This window comes from Mus pahari, chromosome 14 (genome assembly GCF_900095145.1).
Source record: "Mus pahari chromosome 14, PAHARI_EIJ_v1.1, whole genome shotgun sequence".
In the NCBI taxonomy this organism is placed as follows: Eukaryota; Metazoa; Chordata; class Mammalia; order Rodentia; family Muridae; genus Mus; species Mus pahari.
Genome location: NC_034603.1, coordinates 26,230,540 through 26,244,601, shown reverse-complemented (window position 1 = coordinate 26,244,601; position 14,062 = coordinate 26,230,540). Strand labels below are relative to the sequence as shown.

The 14,062-nt window shown below is 46.5% G+C and overlaps 1 protein-coding gene across 2 annotated transcripts in view; it reads right to left on the bottom strand.

Moving 5' to 3' along the window:
• Positions 1-13,940, bottom strand: part of Sh3bp5l (SH3 binding domain protein 5 like) — a 17,825-nt gene extending 3,885 nt beyond the window's left edge. Inside the window, exons 1-5 of one of the 2 annotated variants that reach the window (XM_021211761.1) lie at positions 13,845-13,940; positions 12,786-13,395; positions 6,662-6,724; positions 6,384-6,512; positions 2,884-3,045 (exon numbers count right to left, since the gene is read on the bottom strand). In XM_021211761.1, the coding sequence (XP_021067420.1) occupies positions 2,884-3,045; positions 6,384-6,512; positions 6,662-6,724; positions 12,786-12,968 (537 nt within the window). In that variant the 5' untranslated portion in view covers positions 12,969-13,395; positions 13,845-13,940. The remainder of the gene's footprint in view (positions 1-2,883; positions 3,046-6,383; positions 6,513-6,661; positions 6,725-12,785; positions 13,396-13,844) is intronic. The other variant, XM_021211762.1, reaches the window with a different exon arrangement.
• Between the last annotated feature and the right edge of the window lie 122 nt (positions 13,941-14,062).

The following is a 14,062-nucleotide window of genomic DNA, read 5'->3' as shown; positions in this document are numbered from 1 at the left end:
GTGTGAATCAATTGTTTTAAAGATGGTATGATAAAGTCTACAGGACACTCATATTCTGTCTAACGCGGGCTTCACAGGAATTTTGGGTTAATATCCTGACATGACAAATTAGAAAGGCCTAAATAGGCTACAATATGTGTGATTTTTGAGCATTGTGGTTGTTTTATTGTTCCTCTGGGACAGAGGGCAAGCTACAGGCTTTCCTGGTTACCAGCTGAAGGATATGCTGATTTGGGGAAAAGGTGATTAAGGTATTTACACCTTCCAGAGTTATACGGATCAGATTTGATAGAGGGAGACCCTTTGAAGAACGAGATTCCAGAGAATCAAACAAAAAGATTATCTTGATGATAATAAAATTTTGTTTTGAGATTTATATAGTACAGAATATACAGCCTTGGTGAATTTCATCATCAGACATGCTGAACTGACTTGCCAGAACTCCTGATGTCTTGGTTTTTCATCCTGATCCAGTCAGGACACAGACATCAGAGACTAATACAACCATTGGTTTGGCCTTCTTAAGGCCAACCAACTCCTCCATTTTCCCTACCCTTGCCCCTCCCTTCAAAATATCTCAACGTCCATATTCAGCTATGAAGAGTCGTCATCCCAGTTCCCTAGGCTTTGGGACTGGGGGCTGGTTATTATAGGTTGCCTTTGATACTAAAAATATTTAAGTACAGGGCTTAGACCCACCATTGCTGTTATTATAAACAGATCTGAGATGTTTAAGCCCGTGAGTTAAGGGCCAAATACCAAATTCATGGCTTTGAGTTTATTGTTAGGGTATTTTCAGTAATTTTAATCAGAAATGGTTGAGAGTAGGTAACAGAGAACAGTCCAGATTACTTCACACAGATAGTTGGTTTTCAAAAACGTCAGAAGTCCACAGAATGTGCCGTTTAATGTTATTTACTCATTCGTTGTTGAGACCAGTCTGCTCCTGACAGCTCTCCCTGTCTTGGATTCAAAGAAGAAACTGAGCATCTTTGAGTTACTCCAGTTGTGGCAAAACAGCCACTAGGCAAGAATTGCCTCATTTCATCTACAGACATAATACTGTCCAAAGAAAGGACACAATTCCAGGTTAGGATACCTTGATTCTGCCGAGACAGAGTAGGCTAGTCCTTAATATTCCTGTTTCTCTAAGTCTGTCAGATGACCCTGGCCAGTAGGCTGAAGACCAATGCTCCAACGTGTTAAAATAAGGGACTGCCCAAGCGATCAGCAGTCTGTACAAATTGGCTAAGTTTTGGAAGCTGTGTTAGGCTTCCTATATATTTTCAGTTAATATCAGTCGTTCTAGGATTTCTAATGGGGTTGAAAAACTACATACTCTCCTAGCCAACCCAGGCTTTTTACTTTGAGAGGAACAGATTTGAAAGGATGGTTTTCAGATGGCATTCAATCTAAAGCCAAGACATAGCCAGAGGTTCCATTTAATTAACAAAGATGATGGACTGGGTTTTAGGTCTCTTGTACTTTATAAATTACAAATTATTAATAGTTATGCACAATTGTATCTGAGATAAAATAGTCTTTTAATTAGACAGAAAGGGGGAAATGTTGTGGATAGCCCTGGGGCTAATTATATTTGATGTTAATTCCATTCTCCTGTGAGGGGTTTCGATTCTCCTGTGAGGGGTTTCGAACGAGGCAAGAGTCAGCACTCAGGAGATTTCCTGTAAACCTGCTTCCACCTTAATTTGTAAAATAAAGGAGAGCTGATGATTGGGCAGATAAAGGGACGGTAGAGTGGAAGGTTGGGGAAGAAAGGATGCGGAGGAGGAGAGAAAAAAAGAAGAAAAGTAGAGCAGAAGCACATAGCCTGGAGAAACTGCAAGTTCTATGGGGTCTCATAGATGTGGAAGATGGTAGTGTAGTGGTAGATCTGCCCAATCTAGGCACACAGCATGTATTCATATTAATTGAGTCGTGTTTTCATTGTGGGGCATATTTGGGTTGGAGATTTACCTCAACAACCTGCCCCTCAGCTCTGCTGATACGGTGGAAAGCTGCCACCACCAGCTTAGTCCCTCCTAAACATGGCTTAACACCCTCAAACATATTGCAACTGTGCAGACACCAGTCTTGAGGGCCCCCTCAGTGACAATGGCTTCAGGTCAGGGACAGGAGGCACAGAGGCATGTTGGGTTCTTGTAGCTTCCACACCCTCCTTATCTGTGTGTGGCCGAGAGCATTATGTGACCAGGGGACAGGTGCAGGCTCCAGGCACCTTGTCTCCCAGAAGAAGGTAAGCTCACAGGAGCTCCCACCCCTGTGGTTACACACCACAGCCTCAGTGACCCTTCCCTCCCTCACTATACTCACCTCACAAGGCCCACCACAGGACAGGCTCTCCTCTGTGCATTCAAAGAACTGAAAGGCACAGACACTATCCAGGAGTGGATACAGGCCTGTACATGCTGAAGGGGGCAGAATAAGCCCAGGCCAGGGTGCTCATATGCCCAGTCTAGTTTTAGGAGCTTGGTAATGGTACACAAATTATACCTCCAACACACACTGGCAGAGTGCAGGACCCACCCGTGAAGGGAAAACTTTCTTCAAACAGGAACAGGGAACCACAAAGCTGAACCCAGTGTGTGAGTACTAAATCCAGGGCCACTGCCTGGGATGAGCTCAGGGTCAGCCCCACCCAGAGGAAGCAGGAGTAGACAGGAGGCTTTCTAAAGAGAACTGGAATAATGGAGCACTGGAGGCCAAGCTGGGCAGGCATAGGACAGATCCACCTTAAAGAATACCAAAGCTGGGGGGTGGGGGTGGGCTGAAGTAGGAGGGGGCAGAGAGGAGTACGGAGGTAAGGGGAGGTAAAGGACGAGCAAGGGAGCAGTGAAGGGGACCAGCTGGCAGCACCCTCACCTTACAGGTAGCATGGTTGAGCATCTCCTGCCATGTAGGGTCCAGTCGATTTTTGTCAGCCATGACCCCCTGCTCAGCCACAAAGACCATCTCCCGGGCGGCATTGTGCATGCTCACAGCCCTCTCATACCGCAATGCTGCCTTCTGTGTCTCCTGCTGGGCCTGTGGGGGGAGAGGGCCGTCAGGATGGGAAGCCTGGGGGGACCCCAGCCACCCCTGTGATCCCTTGAGGAGGTAAAGACAAGAAAAAGAGGAAGGCCCACTTATAAGTTCAGCTTCATTTCCCAAACCATACTAAGGATAGGAGCCATCAAAGCAATATTCTACAGATTAGAAACATAGAAATAAATATTAAGAAAGAAAATGCCAGTAGATGGTGGCCACATGAAATCTAGCAGTCATATATATATATATATATATATATATATATATATATAATTTAAAATGAGTATTTTGCATATATCAGGTTATATGTATGAGATGCTTATCAGATACACGAACTCCCTGTTTAACTGCTGTCTCCAAGGTATGTCATTATGTGTAGGCACATATTCCAAAATCGGAAAAAAAATCTAAAATACTTCTTAGCCCAAAATTACAATAAAGCCTGCTTCTCAGCTCATTGGCTAAGATCAGGTATAGGACCTGTTATCTGTTCAACCAGTGCTAGCCAGGCAAAAACCAGAGGCTGCTCCCCAGCTTCCAGTTATAGGAGAGTGACAAAAAAGTATGTCTTACAAATGGAAATGGCTTAGCAGGGCCTGGTGCCTCCTCACTCACACCTTTATTCCCACCATTTGGGAGGCAGAGGCAGGCAGATCTCCATGAGTTCAGGTCGAAGCAAGCCTATTCTACACAGCAAGATCCTGGACAGCCAAGGGAAAAAGAAAAGAGAAAAAAAGGAGAAGAGAAGAGAAGAGAAGAGAAGAGAAGAGAAGAGAAGAGAAGAGAAGAGAAGAGAAGAGAAGAGAAGAGAAGAGAAGAGAAGGAAAAGAAAATAGTCCTTAGGTTTTTAAAAGTATGACACAGGGCTAGGGATATGGTTCAATAGCAAAGCAGTTAATGACTGAGCCATTTCTCCAGCCCTCAAAGCATTCCATTACCAGAAGGTGGCTGTCTAGAGCTCTGGTGTTATAGTTACACAGATAAGATGAAGGAACAAAGACAGCGCATATTATATGACCCCATTTTTATAGAATTCATAACAAAGTGGTTTTAAAACAAAAAAGCAAAATATAGAGACAGTAGTAAGGGAGAGACTGCATGTTTAGCTGCTGATAGCATCCAAAGAAACAGACTCATGGCAACTAACACACTGGTTTCTAGAGCTGGTATGAACATAAACTGGGCACACACAGCATTAAACAGCCACATGAACCAAGAATCAGTTCAAGGACTCTCAGCTCTTCAAGCTCTGCATGTATGTTTTTTAAGAAATCAGATTTCTCATAGAACCTCATCGATCTTCTGTACTTCTCTAGAAACAGAAATAGTTTGCACATTTGACAAAGTGACGCATAAATTACCAAGTCAAAGTTTTTGTTATAGGTTGATGGGTAAGAGATTTATAAACAGTATTATTGAAAACAAACAAACAAACAAACAAAAACCCTACCAAATTTGGCAGTATTAGTTAAATATATAAATTCAAGAGGAATTTTAACATTCCTGAGCGAAGAGTGTTTGCTTTCAAAAGGATGCTAATTATCAATTTACATGACTTAGAGCTAAATCTCTCATATATACAAAGGTAGGAAATATCTGGAAGCTAAGGGATGGGCTGCTGAGGGGGAGGAGAATATCTGCTCTCTCCTCCTTGTTACAACTTCTATACACTGCTTAATTTATATATAATTACAAGCTTGTCATCAAATTTAATTGGTTCAAAATATAAAACTCTGAAAAAATGCACATTACTAAGAAGTATCTCTCATATGCAAAATATGAGTGTAAAATGGCTAGGCTGAATAAAATTTGCATTGTAAGTAATAATATGGTTATAATATAGTGTAGAAACCATATGGGTCACATATTTTGTAATAAACAATGACCTATTCCCAGTAATAATAGTAATTTTTTTTTTTTTTTTTTTTTTTTTTGGTTTTTCGAGACAGGGTTTCTCTGTATAGTCCTGGCTGTCCTGGAACTCACTCTGTAGACCAGGGTGGCCTCGAACTCAGAAATCTGCCTGCCTCTGCCTCCCGAGTGCTGGGATTAAAGGCGTGCGCCACCACGCCCGGCTTAATAATAGTAAATATTAATGCAATTAAATGACAAAAAAAAAATCAAAACAGAGGATTATTGAGCCAGTACATGGTGGTACAGCCTTTAATCCCAGCAAACAGGAGACAGAAGCAATCAGATCTCTCTGAGTTTGAGGCTATCCTGGTCTACATAGAGAGCTCTACTACAGCTAGTACTACATAGAAAGACCATGTCTCAGAGAGAGGGGGAGGGGTGATATGGCGGGAAGGAGGGAGAGAGGGAGGAGGGAAGGAGGGGACACTAGGTACAGCCTGAATCCTCACCATTTAAACACATCAGAGGGTGAGGCCTGTGGCTGGTACTCAGCACCACAGTTCTCATCTGTTGTTCCCAGGACCCTGGGTTCGATTACAGCCCAAGGAAAGACAGGAGAGGGGAAGGATGAGGAAAAGGAGGAAGAAAGAACAAAGCTATCAGTGGGACTGAGCAAGATTTCTAAACAGGACCAATGCCTCCACCCAGTCATTTCTTGACCGTGAGACATTTTCTTACATGTATGTATTTATGGTGTGCATGTGTATGCATGGGTGTGCCTCAGCACACATGCCACACCAAGCATGTGGAGGTCAGAGGACAATACATGGGGGTCAGTTCTCTCCTTTCACCATGTGGATCCCAGAGAATGCACTGGGGTCGTCAGACATGAGGTGCCTTTATCCACTGAGCCATCTCACTGGCCCAATAAACACATTCCCTACACCTTTAAGAACCTCAACTCACAGGCTGTTCAAAGCATGGCCATGCCCTTAAGTATGGTGTTTTATTCCCCATTCCACACAGACTGAAGACAGACAGACCCTGCATCCCTTCCTAATGAAAGGTCAAACTGCCCTACTTAGTTCTGTCAACTTGACATACACAGCCTAGAGACACCTGAAAAGGGGATCTCAGCTGAGGGACTGTCCAATTGGACTGGCCTGTGGGGATGATTATGGTGGATTGTCTTGATTGTTTCACTGATGTAAAGGGGACCAGCCCACTATAGGTGGCACCATTCCCTGGGCAGGTGGCTCTGGTCTCTACAGGAAAGCTAGCTGGGTATATGCCTTCAAGTGAGCAAGCAACAGGCTTCCTCCATGGCTCTGCCTCCAAGGTCTTGCTTGAGTTCTTGCAGTGACTTCTACCAATGGTGGACTGACCTGGAAGAGTAAGTCACATAAACTTTTTCCACCCCTAAGGTCCTTTTGGGCATGATTTGTCACAGCAACAGAAATAAAACTAGAACACAGGCATACCTCCTTCGCCAGTCGTCGAGCCTCATAGTAGGGCCGGGCCTTCTCAATACAGCTCCCCAAGTGAGAGCCCTGTGTGTTAAGCTTCCTGGCTGACTCCTGCAGGATCCTCCGATAGGTGGTCCTGGCCTCCTGGCAAGGAATGTGGAGAGCAAGCATACAGGTCACAGAACCTCACTTCTTCGACACACCCCTTCCTCTACCACTGTCTCAATATAGGAAAACACAAAAAGAGAAATCTCCAGAAAGCAACCCAAGGCTGTGAGGAAGTAGATACTCACGTCCAGTTGTAGCTCCACTTGGTTGATTTCCTCACTGGCCTGGTTCAGATGCTCCAGCTCCTCCTGCCAAAGAAGCACAGGAGTTAGAACAGATGGAAGCAACCTCAAGTCAACTACATTGGGCAGGGAGGGAAACCAGAAAGTCCCAGCATACTGGGGAACGAGTGAGTCACTTAGAAGAGGGCAGGAGGGACTGTTCCAGTGGCACCCTATCTAGGCTCCAGGACAGTCTCATGTGATCTTCATGGTTCCACTTAACTGAGTACTCCAACCCCCATTGCAGCGATGAGGCCCCGGGAATACAGCACTATAGACAGCAGGGTAGCAGTGAGCCTTACTTTCCACTAGAGCACATCTATCTCTTCCTCTCAATGCGGGAGAAGTCCTAGGAGATGAAGGAGTCCTAGGAGATGAAGGACTCTCCTCCCTGGGCTGGGAGGGCCACTCACTCAGCACATGCTCACTACATACTTCCTGGTCAGTACTTGGAGAAAAATGTGGGACACAGGGGCTGGAGAGATGGCTCCGAAGTTAAGACTACTTGTTGCTCTTGCAGAGGACCCAGGTTTAGTTCCCTGCACCCACATGGTAGTTCACAGTCATCTGTAATTCCATTTCCAGGGGATCCAATGTTCTCTTCCAGCCTCCAAGGGCATTGCACACACATGGTCTACATACATATATACAGGTGAAGCACATCAATTTTTTAAAACATCTTAAAAAGGAATGTAGAACACAGCACACAGAGGTGGTGACTCACATCTGTGAGCCACAGGCTCTCAGTAGCAGTCAATCTGTGTGAAGATGGGCACAGGTGCCCCGTAGGCACTAGGGCCACCTACCTGGGCAGAAGGCCAGAGCAAGATGCCTGAAGCACATCTTCCTAGCAAGAAGACAGAGAAGGGCAAATGTTCCAGCAGAGACAAGTAAGGCAAAGTTTTATTTATTGTGTTCCAGGTGAGAGAAGAAAGAAAAGACTTCAAGAAAATGCAGGACACAGAAACACCAGGGTTTGGCGGATGATCAAGATAAGGACCAGGTAAAGGTACAGGAGGGTTTCTGACCTCTCAGACAACAACAGAAACCCAGATCCCATCCAATACAGTACAAGTTTTCCTATCTATTTATTTTTTAAACTTTGAGTATGTGAGAGGGAGAATGCACATGAGTGGAGGTGCTTACACAGGCCAGATGCATCAAATCCCCCTGGACCTGGAGTTACAAATGATTATGGGCTGCCCAACATGGGTGCTGGGAACTTAACTCAGTCCCTGTAAGAGCAGTATATGCTCTTAACCACCAAGTCATCTCAGAAGCCCCCAGTGCGATGTTGTCCTGGCAAGGAGGAATCTCAGGGAAAATTGCTGGACATGCTAGTTTAATGACTCACTGATGTCTGGTCCTGAGGGAAAATCATGGAATGACCCTGCATCTTTCAATGATGTGGCATGGAGCTGGAAAGGGGGCTGGCCACAAATCTTCTCACTTGCCTAAGAAAACACATCCAATCCCAGATTCTGATGATCTATGGATACTCCTTAAGAGTCTAGGATGTTAAGCCGGGCATGGTGGCACACACCTTTAATCCCAGCACTCGGGAGGCAGAGGCAGGCAGATTTCTGAGTTTGAGACCAGCCTGGTCTACAAAGTGAGTTCCAGGACAGCCAGGGCTATACAGAAAAACCCTGTCACGAAAAACAAAACAAAACAAAACGAAACAAAACGAAACAAAAAAAAAGTCTAGGGTGTGCCAAGGGCTCTTTATCTGGAAATTCCAGGTACTTAGTTACAGATTCCACAAAGCAGGTGCTCAACTCCAGGCTCTGCCTTCACCAGCCCAGTCTGCCTACTACTCATCTGTGACAGACATTATTAGATGGCAACACCACCATCTTATCCCATCTGCATAGATTTGATGTTGGCTCCCATTCACCTTACTTGGCCCTTCCAGTGGAACTAGGCACAAGGCTTTGAACCCGGGCACAGTCTATCTCAGAAGAGCCATGAACCTAGCTGATTCTCTTTGATAGACCCATTCACAGAGCAACGTTGTGAACTCACACAGAATGGTCCATTATCCAAGGCCATTTTTTAAAATGCTTTAAATCCCTAGCTTAGTGTCCCTAGTGCTGAGATTAAAAATGTGCACCAGCATTGCCTGGTGCATGCATGCCTTTAATCCCAGCACTTGGGAGGCAGAGGTAGGTGGATTTGAGTTCGAGACCAGCCTGGTCTATAGAATGAGTTCCAGGACAGCCAGGGCTATACAGAGAAACCCTATCTCGGGAAAAAAAAAAAATTCAAAACTGTGCACCATCACAGCCAGCTATCTACCTAACATTTTAAAAATAAAAATAGGACTGGGCATGGTGGCTCACACTTTTAATCCCAATTCTTGGAAGGCAGAGGCAGACAGGTCTGTATGAGCTCGAGACCGTCCTGATCTATATAGCAAGTTCCAAGCCAGCCAGGGCTACAGAGTAAAACCCTGTGTTGGTTGGGTTTTTTGTTTGTTTGGTTGGTTTAGTTTGGATTTTTTTGGTTTTGTTTTTTAAGTTAAATATAGGAAGGAACTAGTACCCCTTACAATTAAAAAGAAAAAAAAAAAAAAATCCCTGCTGCCAATTACAGTGGCACCCACCTGAAACCCCAACATTTGGAAAGCTGAAGCAGAGAGATGTTAAGTTCAAGGTCTGCCTGTCAGCCTGAACAAAAAACAAAAAGTGTGATAATCAATCAGCCTGGTGCTCACAAAGCTCTGACAGGACAAAGGGAAGCCCCCACCCCTACTCCCAGGGACTGATGAACAAGGGAAGCAGGAAGAAGCAGCTGAGCTGAAGCACCAAGGCAGGGAGGGCACAGTGGGGAGTCACTGAACACCCCAAGTACTGTGTGGACAATCAGCAACACATTCCATTTGGCCTGCTCCACTAGGAACTCCTGGCACTCAGCGAAATGGAATTCAGGGAGGACAGGGTCTGAGTCAGCATGCATCGTCTGTCAGAAAGCCAGCAGCCAGCAGCCAGCAGGAGGATGACCTTCTTGGGGCACTCTGGACACATTCCCAGAATGCCAGGCCACTGAGTCAAAGCATGGGTGCTTGACTACAAATGTTTCTGTCCCACTCGTGGACGCTCCTGGTCCTCTTCAACAAAGCATCGAAAGGCCCAAGCAGCTGATGAGTCAGTAGGGCCAGGGTGATGACTGTTGTTTTAGTTATGCCAACACTTGAAGATGAGAACTCTGACGTTGCAACGTCACCCTGAAGAATCGGGAGTTAAGCGAGTGTGTCCGGGTATCATGGTGGCACAGACCTATAATTTCAGACTCAGGATGCAGAGACAAAAGGATCAGGAGTTCAAAGCTAGCATGAGCTATACAGTGAGTTCAAGACCACCCTAGACTACATGAAACACTGTCTCACCAAGAAAAAAAAAAAAAGAGGGGTGAAGAGCAGAGAAAACCTGAGAGGCCAGGCCCATCCTGGCACCACCAAACCCTTAGACCAACACCCCCCCCCCACTTCTATCCATTAAGACCCTCTTTCCAAAAGCTGGAGGACATGAGGAATTCCAGTGATCCAATGAGACCCTGATGGAGACACCGCCTTTTCTGAAGGGGTAAACAAAGACATACTGCAGGCAGGTATGGCCTAGTCTCCCTTTACCTCCAGAGAGATCATACCAGATGACAACATGAGCTACCTGCCTGTCAGCCGTGGAAACCCAGCCCCACATCAGAGCCTCACCCTGAGGATAGTCATTTCAGAAAAATTCAAAACACTCTAAAATAGGTCAGAGCTCAGCTCTGGGCCACCCCTTGCCTAGTAGACCCAGCCCTGGCTGCGTTTTCATTTCAATCTTATCCTATTCATCGAAGTAAGGTTAAATATGATTTAAAAGTCTTTTAGTGGATCTTGATGGATCTGTTAATGGAGACACATTAAATATGCTGATCTAGAAAAACAGACACTCCCTGAAGGAGCTGAAGCACATTTTCAAGGCATGTGATGTGGATCACTATCAACACTAAAATGAACTTCAAACACATACTAACTCACCTCCTCAGCACCCAAAAGAATATTAATACAAAAGGGCAAACGTGATCTCCACCTGAAAACTGTGGTACTCCTCACATCAGGCTGTTTTTTCCAATGACAAACTCTAAGTCCCTGGTGAGGCTGGAGAACCAACCGATGCACGCCTGTGTCATCAAATGAGGAGAATGTAAGGCCTGCCCTCCCTGTACCACCTACAACAGTACAATAAATGCTATACAGCTTGGCAAGAGAAACGAGGGTCTCGATGGCCCCCTAGTTCCCATCACTCTGCATGCTCACTGGAGGCAAAGTAGACCTTATGCATTCCCGAGACATTCCAACACTGACAGAACTATGATGGAAGAAATGTCGCATCTATGCCATCGCTTCAGTACACAACTGCATTTTTTTTTAAATCTCAAATGACTGTATTTCCATAGCCACAAGTGTGCCTCTTCAGTCTACTGCCTTTGCGTATATGATTACTGAAAAAATACACAGAACAAGAGGTTGATGAAAGATAGCAGGAGAGAAGGTATTTCCAACGCAGAACGAGGGATGTTTCAGGGAGGTGTAAGAAGTGCGTTACATGCCCTTCTCCTCGAGGAACTGAGAGCTCCTTCTTAACTCACTATCTATAATCTTCCAGACCCATGTGCACAGTGAACGGGAGCTGTGCACACCAGACAAACCAAGTCCCTCACTTTACTGACAAACAGAAGCTCACAGAAGTTAATGTTTTCACAAATCACCAATCCTGGAACTTAAGTGACTTAAATATCTATCCCAAGACTTCATTTTCTCAATGCACTCTCTCAGTGGAGGACAAATCCTCAGAATGAATGAGAGAAGCTGAGTTGTTTCCAATGCAGCATCTTGAAGCCCAGCAGAAATAAATTACTGACTCATGCCAGAAAAGAATAGCTCGCCAATGCTCCACTCTAAGGTCACATACAACCCAAGGAGCTTCAGTGTATACACACACACACCAGGACCAGATTTACTTTCTTTGCAATTCATTAGCACCAGTAAAGTTTACTGAAGGAGAAGCCCTAGAATTCAAGCTCTGGGATGTTCTAGCTACCTAGAAGGAACTAAATCACTTTCCCAATAACAGAATCTCAGAGATGCAACCTATCTAAATAGCAGCCCTGGGCCCCAAACCTACAGCACGTATTAGCCATCATCAGCCCACACCAGAAACTTTCCCATTCAGTCCATTTAGACAGTACCCTGAAACACTATAGACAACGAAGCTTGCCCTAGCCAGCCATCTCCTCCACAATGACCAGTCTCCCTCATACCCAGCTCCCTGAGTCTCTTACACAACCATCTCTCTGGCTTACCAACAAGACTGCACACATTCCATGACAGTAAACTGTCCTGACATTCTTTTTGGTAAACCCACAATTCCAAGAGCCAGAAATATTTATTAAGGACCAATCACAATGGAGATAAATCCTTGCAATGTAAGAGATTTCCTGCTGAGCGTGGTGGCACACAACTGATTTAATCCCAGGAGCAGGGGGGCAGAGGCAGGCAGATCTCAGAGTTCTAGGCCACCCTAGTCTACAAATCAAGTTCCAGGACAGCCAGGGCTTCACAAGAGAATCCTTTCTCAAAGAGAGGGGGATGGGGAGGGGGGAAGGGAGTTGATTTCCTTACAGACCCAAACCTTACCGTGCCTTTCAAATACCTGAAAGGTCTCACAACTCAAAATGATTCTGAGAGACATCCCTGAGAAGGTAAAGGGGGGAGGGGATTTCCTCAGCCTCAAAACTGCCTCCCAGTCTTAGTCATCTCCTCTTGCCTCCAGGATACGTAAGATACCTGAGCTAGCAATCCTTTTGCTTATTCAGAAAGAACAATGAATGGTTCTATGCCCCAAGCACTCAGGCAGGGTCCCTGCTCTCCATCAGCACTTGTCACACTTGTCACACTGAATGGCCATGTTTTGTTTACATGCCTGCTTTCCTTCCCCACTCCAGCCCACTGTGGGAGAGAAGTCTAAGGCCTCATTGATCCCACAGCTCTTCAGCAAGTCTGGCATCTGGCCTTCCGACCTCCATCAGCCTTCTCTCTCACCTGTATCCGAGGATCCAGTTCTTCCTCCTCTCTAGGGGACAATTTGGTCTCACTGCTGTTGCTTCCACTTCCTCCAGGCTCCTCTGCCACCGGGCTCCTAGGGACTTCATCCTCTACCACCTCTGACCGCAGTTCCCCCTGCGGAGTCTCCCGGCCCCCTGCAGCCTTTTTGAGATCAGCCATTCTGGCTGGAAGAGGGCAGAGCCCTATGCACAAGAGAGGGCTGGCATGCTGGGAGCAGGGCCCCAGTTTGAGGCTTCCCGGGCTTTGGACGGAACAGAGAAGGGTTTTCTCTTCTCAGAGGCGGCAAAGAAGCAGCGCAGATGGGCCTCGCGTTCAGTTAGAGGCTGAACTTCAAACTGCTGAGGAGGTCCCTATAACTAAAGCCTCTTCTGTGCAAAAGCTCTTCACACCTCACCACAGGGAGTCCACCTCGAGACCCCAGGAGCAACAGCTCCAACTCAAGGAGCAAAGGGGGCCTGGATCCTGGGCCGACGCCTGTGAAGAGGAGCACCATTCGGGAGGGTGGAGGCAAGCGCCTCCAGGCTGTGGTGGCAGATGGAGAGAAGGCTAAGTCCAAGCAGAGGATGGGAGATGCGCCTCTGGGGAGCTGCAGGAGAAACAAAGGCCAAGTTACCAACGATGTCAGCATCAGAACCTTGGCCAGCGGCCTCCTCCACGTCCTGGGTCTCCCGAAGACACCACTGGTTTCCCAACACACACTCCCGAGATCCGACCAGTCCCCCACCTCAACTTCTTTCCCTGGGCCTCAAGGACTTCAGGTCTGACTCTGCTCGCGTCCCTGTTCCCTCCACAGTCCCTCCCCTTCCAAACTTCCCTCGGAGCCCCACCCTCTCCTCCACACCCTTTTTCTACCAGGCCCGTCCCCCTCGGTCCAGCTTTGCAATTCACCTTCTACCCCCCAACCTTGCCTCTCCAGCCCTGGGGGCCATCAGAGCCTCCAGGCTCCAAGCGCATCCTCTTCCGCGGACCCAGCGTCTGAGTCCCAGCCATCCCACATAACCAGGCGAAACAAAAAATTCCCCTTCCCGGCTTTACCTCAGTTTACCTTGCTATACGGGGAGCGTCTACGGAGCAAACAATCTTCCCCCTCCCTCCGCAACAAGACGGTCCAACCAAAAACGCCCTGGCGGAGAGGAAACGGAAATACGCCATCGCGTAACAACGCTATTCCCCCGCCCCCGACAAGTATTGCCCGAGGTCAGCTCAACGCTCGGCGTGCTAAACGTTCAGGGTCCGTACAGGATGGCGCCACT